Below are 15,493 nucleotides of genomic sequence, written 5' to 3'. Positions count from 1 at the left end.
AAACAAAAAACCAAAAAACACTACATAAACAGACCAGCAGTACCACAATAGTCTCTTTGTCTGCAGTGATGCGACCTGGGTGTACCTGGGTGTTGTAATGTTTATCTGAACTTCGGTTCCTTATGGGAAATGTGGCAGATCTGCAGGCAAACCATAGAGATGACATCACCTTGCACCATTCTTAGTAACAACCTGCATGAAAAGAATGTTCTTATCAGTGTGTTAACAAGCTTACCTTGAGTCTGCATGTGGTGTGTTGTGTAATGTTTTTAGACACATATGTTTCTGCTGATGTCCTCGGTTAAATTGGACACGACAGCAAAGTTGCAGATTGCATCCAGCTGCATCCTCCCCTCCCCCCGCTAAACTTAGAGGAAAAGCCGCAGCAGTTGCGACCCCTCCTCCCCTCTCTTACAATTTCATTTAAAGTCTGCATACATTTTTCACTCAGAGACAAAGCTTATCAGGGTCTTCTTAAAGCATATTTGGACTGTGCTGTTTAATAAAGTCTTTCGAGGGTTCAAGAGTTAAGCCCCGGTACACACTTTGTTTCCAAGTGCCTAGATGCCAAAATACTCTGCTCCTTAATTCAAGTAATCAGCTCTGCCTAGCAAACAAAAACAGAGCAGATATGATGCAAACCGCATGTGCAGATAGACTTTGTTTTCGATTCACAGCTGCTTCGCAGCTTTCTTTGTGTTGTTTCACTGGAAACGGCGAGGTTTCCACATAATGACGCTTTGTGTCTCCAACTGAAAATAATTCTTCTCCCAGCTTGCCTCATTGTCAAACTTCATTTCTCCTTTAGTTAACCTCTGCTCTAGGACTGGCTGTCTGGTCCTACCTGCTTTAGGACCAGGTAACTGACATTTACTGGCTAATGTTAGCATCTGAAGGAATTTCTCTTTGCTCTATTCTGTACAATCCAAAGAGTTCCCAAACGGCTGATTTTCTTGTCGGTAAGCTAGTTTTCTCACTTCCGATTCTGAGCAGACACTTTCTTGTGAAGCATGGTGTGCTCAAATTATTTTGTATTGACTTGCTTCTTAGTGCTGCATTTGGATAACAGAACTAGCTGAGTCATATATTCTGACAAGTGATATTTCAGGAACAGCCTAAAGTTAATACGGTTTAAAGCGTTATAACCTTTGTAAAATGTATGCTAAAGGTAAATACAAGTCTTCAGGAATTTTCTTGGGAGTTATTCATCTCAGTCAGGTCGATTTATGGTTATAGGTGAAGGTATTGGTTTAAAACATTAACAGTCATATGTTTTTCAGCAGCAGCTGTCACTTATAATCATCTCATTGTGTAATAACAGATAATGAACAGTTTCACAATAAAAACCCCTTCAGGATTAACACACACGTTGGTACGAACAAGCACAACGTCATAGATGTGGAACGATACATTTCTGGAGAGGAGCTCACAGCTGCAAAGTCAAAATTTTCAAAGTAATAGGAAGGGAATGTGAGGCATTTGATCTCCTACAAACACACACACACACAAAAACATTGTGTAGCGTCAGTGTTTTGCTCAGCTACTTCTTTTTTTTTTTCCACATGCGATTTTTCGGATTGCTGGAAACCTTTGGTTATTGTGACTCTTAGTGCAGGCGATCCATTGGAAATTCAAAACAACAGCGGAAAAGCTACAGCAGTCGCAACCCTATGGGTGGGGCAGTTGTCATGGAAATACTACACCCATGAAGGCTTTCTCTATTTTGATGTCAACTGCAGATTTAGGGGTCTGTCACCACAAGCTGATAAGCCTCATTAAGACAAACAAGTTTATTTTCTTAACGTTGACATGAAAGTGTGTTGGGACCTGAAGGCCTGAAGTGTATTTGCTTCGTGCCAAGTCTATGAGCTCATCACACCCAAAGTGGACTGGCAGACTTCAGGGAAATTTATTCTGAAGCAGAGGCATGACTTCTATAATGTACTACCACTCTAATCTTTTGCACTAAGAAACAGATATGCTCTGGGCTCATAGATTTAGAAAAGTGTAAACATCTTCAAACTGCACACAGCAGGAAGAACTGTGCTGTTTGCAGGGAGGCGGAAGGAAGTAGTTCTTCAAGAAGCAGTTTAAATGCAAAATATTCCTGTCAACCTGTCAAAGATTAATAACTGAGGAAGGAGAAGAAGGAACAAAAAAACAGGCAAAAAAATGTCTTGTGAGGTGATATTTCTCAGTAATCTTGTGCAAAATAATAATAAAAAAACTAGCTTCAAACTTTAAATCTTCAATGTGACTGGCAAGAGATGCTGAAACTGATGGTAGAGGAGCAGAAACTGGACACATATGGACACATATTCAAAGTCAGTCATATATCACACCACAGATGTGATGTTGATTAAAGTTGGCATTGTGTTAGGAGGCCCAGGAGAAGCAAAAGGTAAAGCCCTATCTTGTAAGTACAAAATAGAAGCTTAGGTTTTCCTAATTTCCCACAATCCAGTGTCTTCAGACGGCCATGGAGTCCACATGGAAATCATAATTTGAAGTGTCAAGCATCTTAGATTAGATCAATGTTTCTTTTGTCGACGGAAAAGCTAACTTTTTTTTTGCCACGCAAAACAAGATGAAAATTGAATAGGACTCAGAATCAGAATGCCTTTATTCTCACTGTCCCGAAGCACAACAAAATTTTATTTTAGTCTCAAGTGAATGACTAGAAGCACGGCCAAAAGGTGAAACAAGCTGGAAAAAGGACCAGCAAGTCTTTATCTTTGCATATAATGCAATTTTCGAACCTTTTACTGAAAAAGCAAAGTTTCAAATTTAAAAAGTAGATCTCAGAAGAATCTCTTAATTTAATTTCCTGGGATAAATATTTTATCCAAGTGTAGAGAAACTATATCCTAGAAGTTTTTCTGGATCCTGGCAACTCTTCTTCATGTTTTAAATGTGTCTAAAGCGAAACCTGAGGGCCAAGGGTTGAGATACGCTGATCTATAAATTTATATTTTAGTTGACTAAAATGTAAATCTGAATAAACATTTTGATGAAAAAAACTATGATTGAACCTAATTTAAAATTTGCTGACTTATAAACATTCAACCATTAAGCATTTTTCTTGATTGCTGTCGTAGAAATGACTGCTTACATTGCCGCCACTCCAATTATATCTGACTTCTTTCGTTGAGGAATATAATGTAGGATGAGTCATAGCCTATTACTAGAGCTACAAGAACAAACTGTAAAAAAACGCAAAACATAATGTGCTGTTCCGACGTTGCTGCATTTCTTTTTCAAGAACTGCGGTGTGCCTCTTGTGAGCTTTGTGACAATTTCCACTGGGAGGTGACTAAACGTGACACTTCACATAGCACACCTGAATGCACAAGGAAACTTTCTGACAGGAGGGAAAGTGAAACAGTGAAACTGAGGTTTTCGAAGGAATGCTCTTAACTGAAACTCAATCCAGCAGTCGTGCTCCATCATAACAAATGAAGACGCTTCATGCTGACAAAGATCTGATTGGGAAAATCTCTCAATGGGGAAAATTCTCCCATTTGTTTAAGGCCACAGGCAGCACTCTTCCTCATTGCAAGAGCATGCCAGCCTGCACCTGGCAGCACTATGTTTTAAGTGTAACCAGAAGCAGCAATTTTAAGTGATTTCCATATCACAAGAGTGTATTTTGGTAGCTGAATCGGAGTCAGCGTATACAAAATGTTTCATGATAAGTAGATTGGCTGGAAGAAGTGACAACAGATGTCAAACTTTGTTCTGAAGAACTGTCAGATGCCATTCTTAATTTAGATGTTGGTATTGCCCCATCTTTTCACAGATTAAGTGCCAAGAGAGACTTCACTAAAATAGGATCTCTGGATTTTTTGTCTTAGGTATCCTGACCATGAACCAACAATATCTGTGGACTCTGGAGACACTTTTGCTTTGCAACAAATGCTCCATTATGCTCTTTTGCCTGGTAACAACCAGCCCTGTGTATTACACTTTGTCCCGAACAGAGGCTCTGGGCTCTCGGCTATTGAGAAATGATTGCTTCCCGGAGGCATGGATTGTGTTGAAGTTTTAAATTTTACGGCGCTAAGAAGCTTACCGGAAATTGCCTATGCTGTAAACAACCGTCCTCCGCTGTCAATGTTAGTGCAATATTTGAAAGCGTGGCCAACATGGTCTGGATGGCTTCGTTCCCTTCACTTCCTCTGCTGCCGTTGCTAAAACTATAGGCGAACTACAATTCTTAGACAGTGTGGAAAATTAATGTTATCGTTCACAACTAGTCTTTCTAGTTTGTCGATTGGTCCAATCAAAAATCGACTGGAGATGATCCGAATCAAGAGGAGACTGTGCTGAAAGCCAGAATTTTTTTTGACCACAACTGCACAGGAAAGCAGTTGCCAGGCTACCATGAACCTGGAAAATTATTGCAAATCACAAAAACTGCACTTGGATTATTGGTAAAATAATAATAATAATAATAATAATAATAATAATAATAATAATAATAATAATAATAATAAATGCTCCAAATAAGTTGAGAGGTAGCAATCTGTCTTTTTTTCCTTAATACTGCATTGACATTATGCCACATGCTGAAGATTGTTGGACGTTTAAAAATAGTTTTTTTTCCCTGGTAGTATGTGTGATGAACAATTATTTTTAACAGACACAGACTGCCAGAGATGTGTGTGCGTCTGCACGTTTCCATAAGCAGACACATTGCCGTAGCTGCTAAAGGTTGATGACTAATTCTCAGCATGCGTTTGGGTCTTAAAAAAAAACAACAAAAAAACTATTTATGCATACTTTATACTTTAAGTGTTAGAGACATAATGCAAAAGAACTTTCTGTTCTGTTCCAGCAAGTTACACAGGATTTTCTGACAAAGAATGTTGTCCTTGTTGTGTGGAACTGCGCACATCCTGAGGGGAAAAAAGGGCTGGTCCATGATTAAACAGATGATATTCATTCTTATCAACTGTTGAATCTGTAGCTAAGATGGTTAAAGAGAGATGAGATTGCTTATGCCAATAAGTGGGGAAACAAAAGCACTAACTGCCCCAACAGTCACTTTAATGTTCATAAAGTGATGCATTATGTATTTTCCAGGCCCACCGTGCCCTTTTATTACTCAATTAACAGAACTCCAAAAATTTAAACAATTCAAGTTGTTTCCTTCCGTGGAAACAACTTCATTGTGTCTGCAGTGAGATCACGGGCAAGGTCAGTGAAGACTGAATCATATCACATTTGAAGTCATTTAGAGAGAGGAGCTAGGAGGACAGATGTTTTGGCGACTAGGCAACTATCTAGGCAACTTCATGCCCATATGACTGAGTCACATAACGTTGGACATGAAGGAAAGATTTTCCAATCAGGATTTAAAGGCAAACTATTTCTATTTTTAGTTGTTTTGATTTTTTTTTTTTTTAAGTGTTGCTGGACATTTTTTGATTAAGTCCCATCTAATTGACCTTTTGGTCAAAGTTCTGCAGGAAGCAAACATTCAGAGCTGACATCACCACCCTTATCTGGAACTGGAGAGAGGATCCAGCCCATACACATTAACTCTATCTGGAAAATATCACGCTTACTGGCAAAAGGCAGGCTCAAATTACGATCACTATGTTGCAGAGGAAGTGTGTATGTGTTTCTGTATTTGCATATGTTTATGCAAATTGACAGCCGGAATATAATTCCATTGCACATTTGTCTTTTTTTTGGCTGCAGACTGTTGGGCTAAACTGATTTATTACAACTGGCTTAATAAAAAAAAAGTATGTTGGGGATTTGTGCGGCTCAAAGTCCAGTTTTAAGATTTCAATTATGCCATTGGCTCTTGTTGCCTCCAGTGGGTCTGATGCAGATAACCAGTCACTGCTGGCAGAAATATGCAAATACAGATAGGCAGGCAGAAGTAGGCCAGCTCTATTATCTGCACTGATGCAATCAGAATGTTTGTCATCATGATCTGAACCCCTATTGTTTTGGGGAACGCAGCAGATGTGCCCCCTGTGGAGGCGCCCTGTGAACCGTTATGGTGATGCGATCACATGTTCGGAAGCTGTTCAGACTTTGTTTCCGAATGTAATGATTCCTGACAGGGTGTCAATTAAACTGTATCTACAGTCTGCACAGGATTATAGGTCTTGACATTTGCATTTTGAGAAGATATACTATGGTAAACTGCAAAAAAAAAAAAAAATCTTTATCAGATTATGCACTTTGCACATGATTTGATTCCACTGTGCCTTTTTTTTCCGGGTCTTCTAGATGTATTCAGTCATATTTCACCAGTGAAGTGGATCATTATGATTTGGTGGATAAGGTGCAATTCTGTCGTAATTCATGTTTGTTAATCAGTAGAGAGAGTTTTGGTAGCACCGATAAGGTTAGTTTGTGCTTTACCTTGAGGAACTGCACTCTCAAACAGCAGAGCAACGCTGTGTGATCAGAGCTATGGATCAGAAATATGGAACGCTAACGTTCCAAGGCATTGTTTGCAAAGGATCCAGGACAACTGATGCCCCAAATTCTTGAAAGTTGTGATATGTAACTTTTAGTCTTCCTCTTTTAAATAACCTATTGTCTGGCAACTTTAGGTATTGAACTACAAATGGTATGTTTATTCTCAGTCAAATGAAGTTCAATAAGGAAGAATCTGGCTGCAGACAAAGTTTTTAAAAAGAGCCAGGGTCATTAATTTATGCAACTTCATACTACAATCTTCCTATACAGTAAAAGCAGTTCAGCATTTCCCTGCTCTTATTTGCCTGATAATTCGTTAGACAACATACCTTAGGTAAACTTTTAGCTCATCTTTTTGTGCAGTTTAGGTGTTCTGATGAATGTTTAGATGAATTTCACCTTTTCTGGTAACATTGGAGTGAAGTATTTATTTTTTTCTGAATGAGTAGAGATACAAATTTCGAATCTGAATACAACCTTCCTGTAAAGACAGAGGTTGTGTGCAGAACACAATGTTCCTTGCGTAGGGAAATAATGACATAGTCGATGCCAAGTCAAGCTCTATTTGGCTACATTTGCATTAGTTAACTTCTTTGTCAGTGTCACATGTTCCTATTCCAGAAATTCCATTTGTACATGTGGTTGGGAAAACAAAAAAAAAGACAAATCTGTCCCTGACCTTTTCTCTGAAATATTTGTAAGACAGACTAAAGACTGGAGAAACTCAATAATGTCTCTCTGAGAAATTACAGCTTTGAGTCCAAGCTTATTAACAGCTCCATCTGAAGTCCATAACTCTGTCATGTGGCTAAAATAGTAACAAAGGCAACTGCGTTTTGAAATGCATCTCACCACAATAGCTTAAACTTTTCTTACCATTTTGTTGTGCTGTTGCTTTAACTAAAGGCATTCGTACAAGAAGGCTTTCTATGCTAAAGCTATCTTTAACAAAAAGATCTTTTAGCTCCAGTCTTCATAAAGGGGCCATTATGTGATGCAGCTCAGTTCTAGAGAAGCGCATGCGGTTGGAATGTTTGTCAAGACTTCACCAACAATTAAAAGTAAACCAGGAAATATCAGAATAAAACTTAGAAAATTACTTCTCAAAATATTCTTAGAAATTGTGTTGAAATTGTTTCTGTGGTTAACCACTTTAAATGTAAGATAAAAAAAATAAATAAAAAAAAACGAGAAAAAAACAAAAAAACAACTTTTGAGGGTAATTTTGTCAAGCGCCCTCCCTGCAAATGCTGCAGTGAAATATTAGAATAATTTTGTGACTGCAAAGCAGATCTGCTCTCTGTTCTGCTTTTGGCACTTCCCAGAAGACAGCTGTTGTAGCCACAAATAGACACCAGATGATATGTAAGAGGAATGGCGAGCGCTGCATTTGCTAGCAGTATGGAAACTTGGCCTGAAATTACCAAATGCAGCAGCAACAAACAACAAGCAAAGCGAGAAAATGGTGTAAGACAGTAAATTATATGATTAAGACCTTCCAATGCCTTAAATATGTCTTTTGTGCTTTATTTTTGGGTCACATCTACATGATTCATAACATCAAGTAAAGTTTAATTTTAGGAGAAAAACAAGTTGAGCAGATATAAAATATAGTTTTTTCCACTTCTTTGGAGAATCATAAGATTTCAGTATGACGATGGTCTAGAACCACGCCAAAAAAAACCTTAATTTAGTTTCTATTTTAAATCATTAAAATATATCTAATGGTGGACTTGCTGTTGTTCTTCAAATCCTTGTCTTGTTGCAGGAACCAAAAGTTCTTGAATTAAGCTTACAAACTGATGACCAGACATTCTCTCCCTGGGTTATTTGGAAAAGAGAAAACTTCACAGTTCCTTCACTTATGGCAAATAATCCAGAAGCATCAAAGTAGCCTCAGCATAATAACAGAAGTTATTAAGTCTGTAGGTTTGGTGTATTTTATTCCTCAAATGTTTCAAACTTATGGAAGATGTAACTGGAAACAAACAAACAAACAAAAAAACAAACAAAAAAAACCAGTGTTGTTTCAGTACTTTTCCAAAAATCCTGGGGATCATCAGGGCTTTGTGGTCTTTTTGGGCACCAGTACTTTTAATGTTCAAACTCTCCCAAGGATACCATATCCGCCTTTCTTCCATTGTTGTTTAATCATGAATGTAGACATTAACTGAGACAAGTAAGACCTGTGCTGCCTGGGATGTTCTTGGTTGCATTGTGACCTCAGTGCACTTTTTAGGGTAGTTTTGCTTGGAGAGGTCCACTACTGTTCCATGTTGTTCCATTTGTGCATGTTTTTCACTGTGGCTCACTGCCAAAGCCTTAAAAGTAACTTTGGTCCTTTTTCTGGATATATGTGAATCAAAACTAATTTATGATTTAACAAAGAGGAATTAACATTTTTACACTGGGCCATGTTAGCTTAGATGTGTTCTCCATTACAAAAAGGAAATGATTATTACATATAAAAAAAAAGTTAAAGGTAGCTACTTTTCCACAGGCCTGAGTTTTCTCCATGTGAAGAGAACTATTCAAGATGATTGAAAGCTGAGATGATGGGGTTTGATTGTAGCTTTTGTGCTTATATATTTAAAGGAGAAGAAAGACAGGGGACAAAAATAGTTTTATGAGGGAACCACTTTCAAGCTGGTAATGGAATCCACATGGGCTGCACAAATAACTCAACATGGACACAAAATGCGGGTCATGTATTTCGTGTCATGTCTTCAGAAAAAAAAAAAATGATAGTCTTGCTTTACTTGATATTTAAGCTTTGAGCCTACTTTTGTTGCTAATGGGTGTATGGTTAGCTTTTTTGGAAAATAAGTTGTTTGGACGATGCGTTGGAAGCCAGCCCTGACAAATGTATAGCATAAGTAGAGTGCCACGTGAAAAACATGAAACTGAGAACATACTTCCTGCGAAATGAACGCCACAAAATAAATTTAGATTGCATTTTTGGTCTAAGATAAAATCAAAACAACTTTAAACAAGTCATTTTAACACATCTAATTCTGCAAATTCAATAATCCAGTAACATGATGTTACTGGAACACATCTAAAATGGTCATTTCACCCTTGGTTTCTTCTATCTTATTTTAGCTGTCATTTGATGTGTAATAAGTCATACTGTTTCCATGATCTCCCCCCTGGGTTGGGTTTTGTGCGAACGCTGTGGCATTCTCATCTGAGGAGTGAAGGCATGACAACTGAAATAGATGTTGGAGAGCAACAAAAAGCGAAAGACAGACAGAATATACAGTAAGACAAAACCTTAACAGGAAACCAACACTGACTAAGTGGAAGAAGTGGTCTTGCCGAACAAACAAGGAAGTTTCAGAGTGACGCAGACATGAATGGGGAAATGCTGTACAGCAGACACATTCTGATATTAGCACACAGGCGCAGGTAGAAGCAGGAAGTGCTCTGATCAAGCAGAGTTAACAGGAATTAGATCGACTGATATGCGAGGAACTTCCTGGCACACGCTGGCTCATAGTGACAGCTCTGTAATTGAACATGTCGGAGTAACGTGGGAGAAACTGTATTTCCTGTGTGTTGTAGTTGGCTCGCTTGGTTAGAATTTTGTACAGTAAATATTTCCTTCTTAATTTAGTCCAGCAAAATTAGATATTTATAAACTGTTGACTGAAACTGAACTCAGAATTTCCATCAGCAGCTGTTCAAACACAAGCAAACCTTTTGTCGGCGCCACAGAAATCCCCCTTCTGCTTGGCCATCCAGTTCAAAACTATTTGGTTGGACATTTTCATGTTTTGCATGGCCCTTTCCTGTCAAAAGACGTGCTTTTGGGTTCTCATCCCCAACGGGGTTTTGGGAATCATTAGCAAGAGTAAATTCTGAGTCAGTATGGGAAAACCTAAACAGCTGCTTTTTCCACCAAACAGCGGTTTACACCAGCAAGCTGTCGTGCAAGCTCCAGCTTAGGCGAAATCCCGTTGCCATGCATGACTGAAAACAATCGCAAACCTTGAATGCAGTTGTAAGATTTGGATTTATTACTTTTCCAAACAGTTAGAATAAGAATCTAAGAATCAAGTCACTACCAGGACTCTCAGTCACAAATATTGACTGTCTGACCAGTAACTTGATGGTCTGTATCTGCCTCCAAGCTTGGACATGAGGACATACTCAACACTCTACCTTCCTCTTTGCTCCACTCAGTCTCTCTTCTCTGCTCAATGAGAAGTGTACTTTACAGCACAGCGCATACTACAAGCCAAGACAGCATACTGTAATACAACCCGTAGTGGTTTCCGTGGCCATGCGATGAGCTAAAACATAGCATGGAGGATTCTTTTTCCCGGCTCAAGCAGACTAGCTGCTCCTTTTCTTTCCATTGACTCCAGCACCCAGAGGGAGGCCTTTGGTGCTAAATAGATGCCTCATATTGATGACACAGTTGATTTTCTGGAAACAGGCAAGCTGTTAGAAGCTTATCATGGCTCACTTCCCTCCTCTCCCTTCCCCCCATCCAACTGGGGTCTGAACACCTGACTCACTTCTGTAGATACACCGTCTGGCAAGTGTTGACTTGCAATCGCTGGATTTTATGATAAAAACAAAACAAAACAAAACAAAAAAAAAAAACAAAAAACGGCAAAAGTTGTCCTGTATCTGCTGCGGTGGGAATTCGTACACTTTTGCCAAGGCTTCCCTACCAGGTCTTTGTCTGTTTGATTAAACAATGTCTGGGGAGGGCGATCTGTTTTACAGTCATCACCTGAGGCTTATGGTTGTCATGGTTGAGTCAGCTGGACGGGAAAAAAAGCAATGTATGAGCACACTTTCAGTCACACTTACATTGTCAAACCAAGCCTCATTTCAAAAACTGCTTTGTTCATAAAGGAGTACAAAAAAAAAAAAGAGTAAATATAGGGAAGTGGCAATAAAGGAAGTTTTGTGGACAGATTAATGTCAGAATTTAAATTAAGGTTACCAGCAAGGGCGGAGATTCCCAGAACTGGCATGTGCAGTTTGAGTACCGAAGAGTCAATAAAAAGGAAAAGCAAATATATTTCCTTTGCTTGCATGTACTGATGATGTTTAAATTCTCAAGAATTTACACATCTTGAGATGTGTAAATTCAACACATCTCAAGATGTGTTGAATTTGTCAACTTGGCCAAACAACTTTGGGTAACGCCAACATTAAGTTTTGCAGTCAGTTTGTAAGTTCACCAAAATGTTACTTCTGACTGAGAGTAATATTAAAGTTTTGGAGTTGCCCAGCGTGCAAGTTGAATGATCTACTTTCAAAAAGCGTTTCAGTCATTCAAAGAGGGGTTTGATTGCTGTAATACCAATAAAGATTTTACCATTAAATACTGGGATGGGTATAAGTATTTTTTGACATGGCATTTTTTTTTATCAATTAAAAACAGATCCATAATGTCTATATTTACAATTCTGTTAAATGTGTTCAACCTCAAAACTAAACCAATCTTAACATATGTGCATTGATGATAATAATAATAATAATAATAATAATAATAATAATAATAATAATAATAATAATAATAAAACATTATGACCAGCACAACCCAATAATCTGCTCTTATGCAAACACACACAAAACTGTAATGCACAGTAAATTCTATTTCCTTTTCCAACAAGAACCAGCATGAACCTCTTAAGCAAATTGAAGTTTTAAAAACTAAACGATCACTTGCAGCCAAAATTACTGACAGGTGCCATGAAGAAATATTACTATTCATTTCACTTGTCAGTCGTCACACTGTCAAGCCTAATTGATTCCTGTCTCATATGTTTAGCTATTTGGAAGAGAACTTGCAAAAAAAAAAACATCTATGTTTTCATTTTGGTTGAACAGTTAAATTGGGAAATCAGGAGACTCATTTCTAAAAGTTACGGAAACTTTAACGTCATTAAATCTGCCGAAACAATGCAGGGAAAGCAGTTGAAAATCAACCTGGCAACACTGAATAAACAATAACCCTACCCGTCCTTGGATACCAGCTGGTTTAATTTCCCATAAAGTCTGCCCCCTATAGGGCACATTCATGTTTGCAGATGTGAACCATAGTTACCACGAATTTCTCAGAAACCGATTACACAAAACTGCTGGAGTGAATCATTACCTCACTCTAAAGATAATAAGCAGAACCCAAACTAGAAGCAAAAAAAAAAAAGAAAGAACAAAAAAGAACAAAAGCTATATAATCACCTTTAATGTGTATTTCTTTAATTTTGAAGGTTTTGAAATCTTAAATGATCTGTTACAAAAAAAAAGACCGAGTTTAGGTTACTTGCAGCTCCTCCTAAAGCGTGAACAGGCAGGGGGAGGGCACTTCTCAGAGCTGGAATCCTAAAAGAGAGAGAGAGAAAAAAAAAAAAGCTTCCTGTCAATCTGCCAAGAAGAGTTTACTGGAAGAGGAGGCGGAGCTTTACCAGAGAGAACTGTTTATAAATGAGTCTCTCTTCACCTTTATGCTTCACTCAGCCCTTCGCTCTGTAGAACAAAAGGCAACTGCAGAAGCTGCCTGTTAGAGAGAGAGAAAAAAAACAAACTTTAAAGAAGCTAAGAAAGTACAAGAGAACTTCGAAGAGCATTCGCCAGATCTCTTGGATTATAAAATAACGACGTCTGGAGAACCAGTTTTAAGGTGAGGATCGTTCTTTGTTATTAGGACTTCGGATCTGGATTTTTAAACAAACCTTATATCATGTCTCGGCTGTTTACCTGACCGGGTCTGAGTGTTTAGAGAAGCCGGCAGCGGCATGCAAATTGCGCAGTGGGGATTACATTGACTTTACTGGAACTGACCGAGGTGGCTCGATCCTGAAGGCAGATCATAGCGAACAGATTACCCAAATGTTATTTAAATCTAAAGGTGGCTTTTTATTATTTCAGGTCAGGTTTGAAACATATCTTTTAATTGTTTATTAAGAAATAATTAAAATATAAGTGATTAGGTTTGAGGTTCCTACAAAACTAGACATTTTATTATTTTTGAAATTTAAAACAACTGTTCTCTCTCTCTCTTTTTAAAAAAAAAAATTCAGGTTCTTCATTCGTCTACATACCCAATTCAGCAAACTTCTGGACCTCAGTTCGCCTCACCTCCTTGTTTCCACCCTCTGAGAGATGGTAACGTTCAGCAAGAACCCTGCTGTCAACGACGACTGCTTTATGGTTGCCAAGATGCAGAAGCAATACCACTACAAGACTTTCGTCTCAGAGGATCAGTTTCTTATGGTTCTGGAGACGCTACGTGGACTCAGAGAGAGTGACTTTTACTGGAGCGCCATCACTGGAAAGGAGGCTGGCATTGTCTTGGCCAGGCAGGCGCCCGGTACCTTCCTGATCCGGGAGAGCTCCGACAGACAGCACCTCTTCACCCTCAGCGTCAAGACAAACACCGGCACCAAAAATCTGCGCATAGTCTGTGAGGAAGACTCCTTCCACTTGCAGACGGATCCCGGGAATGTGGAAAGAGCTCCCCGTTTCAACTGTGTGCTCAAGCTAGTCGATTTCTATATCCGAGTAGGCACATCGGGTTTTGTCTACTACATCAACGCTGGAGGGGAGAGGATGCCTCTTATGCTCGTCAAACCACTCTACCTATCCATTTCACCTCTGAAGCACCTTTGCAGGAAGAAAATTAACAAAGACTTGGACATTTCAGGCATAAAAGAGACGCTTCCTGGCAAAGTTCAAGACTACCTTGATAAATACCAGATTGCTCTCTAGACTGACACCAATGAAAACGGGATGGTGCCAGTACAGCTATGGGAGGACGCCCATGTATGATGTAGCAGAGATGACTGAATCGGGCCCAGAGGAGCAAAAGAAAGTGCAGATCCTCTCCAGTTTCTTAGAAGACACAACGAGAAGAATGAGAAAAGCAGCGTTGTGATCTGGTGATATGAAAAGAGAGATAAGCCATGCCACCCTCCTCTGCCTCACTGATGACGTACAACTCACGAAGAACTCAAGTGAAGTTCACAGTCAGCTGTCTAGTATGTGATGACAAACTTTCCTGTGCTGCTGCTGATGCTAATCAGCACCCTGAGAGACTGACAAGTTCATGAACAAAAACCTTAGCAGACGATCCCTTCAACCGAGGCCGGACTTGCTCTAAGCAAACCCGTAGATCTGCAGCCGAAGGTTCCCAGACATCGGAAGCCTAAGAGCTTAACAGATACTGTGGATGCTTGTGGTTTTTGTTTATGGGTCAGGATTAAACAAAAAATGTTAATGTGAGGTCTGTGTGTTGCTTCAGGGGGATGGGAGATTATGCCAAAAATTGCCAGAACAGCATGGAAGCGTGTTGGAAAACGACTGACTCAGACAGAATCCTACAAGAGAGTAGAGATGAAGAACTCTGTTCTAAGAGATTTTTTTGCTGTTGTTTTTTGTGTGTGGCACAGAGAACATATCCAGTGCCTGTAGATGAACTATAACATTGGTTATCATGTTTTTAATATAAGGGGTGTAGATCAAGTATTTACTTTTCTCTATGCCATGTTTACACAAGGAAATTGTATTTTTTTTGTTTTATTTGTGGGTGTGTGTGTGATCTTTTTTTTTAAAGATGTATTTTTGTCAGCCAAACTCTGGTTGTGGATGCTTGAAGATACCTGAGAAGTTTGACAAAGCAAGCAGATTAATACAACTTTGCACGTATTTATATTTGTCTAAACATATTAATTTATAATAAAGTCATATTTTTGTTAAAACAAGTTCTCGTTGTTTATCTATATTTTGTGCTCTCATGAAAATGACCAAAATTATATGGATTAAAGGGATGCTCTTGAGTGCAGACAGTCTGCAGTTACAGGTTTCATGATAGGAATCTAAGGCTTTAAGTTTTTAAATCAGTAAAGTAAATATATAAAGTATTTAACCACTGTTCTTGTGGTTAAATACTAAGTGAGATGCAAGAAAAAGCAATGTAGTGAATAGATTATTTTTCCCAGCAGCTTCCTCCTTCCCCTACCTGCTGCACTATACCTTAATAATCCAATTTTGGCTGTAAGGACTGCCTTTACTAAATCTAAGCAGG

General features: G+C 38.7%; 1 protein-coding gene across 1 annotated transcript; it reads left to right on the top strand.

Moving 5' to 3' along the window:
* Window positions 1–12,916: 12,916 nt before the first annotated feature.
* Window positions 12,917–15,170, top strand: socs3a (suppressor of cytokine signaling 3a). Its single transcript, XM_007556330.2, has 2 exons — window positions 12,917–13,090; window positions 13,491–15,170. The coding sequence occupies exon 2, from the start codon at window positions 13,573–13,575 to the stop codon at window positions 14,176–14,178; it is 606 nt and encodes a 201-aa protein (XP_007556392.1). The 5' UTR covers window positions 12,917–13,090; window positions 13,491–13,572; the 3' UTR covers window positions 14,179–15,170.
* Window positions 15,171–15,493: the final 323 nt, after the last annotated feature.

This window comes from Poecilia formosa, unplaced genomic scaffold (assembly GCF_000485575.1).
Source record: "Poecilia formosa unplaced genomic scaffold, Poecilia_formosa-5.1.2 Scaffold78, whole genome shotgun sequence".
NCBI lineage: Eukaryota > Metazoa > Chordata > Actinopteri > Cyprinodontiformes > Poeciliidae > Poecilia > Poecilia formosa.
The sequence above is the reverse complement of the archived record's forward strand: the minus strand, read 5'-3'. Positions and strand labels throughout refer to the sequence as shown.

Coding starts and splice junctions, on each gene's coding strand:
- socs3a (XM_007556330.2), top strand. CDS start 13,573: ATGGTAACGTTCAGCAAGAACCCTGCTGTCAACGACGACTGCTTTATG.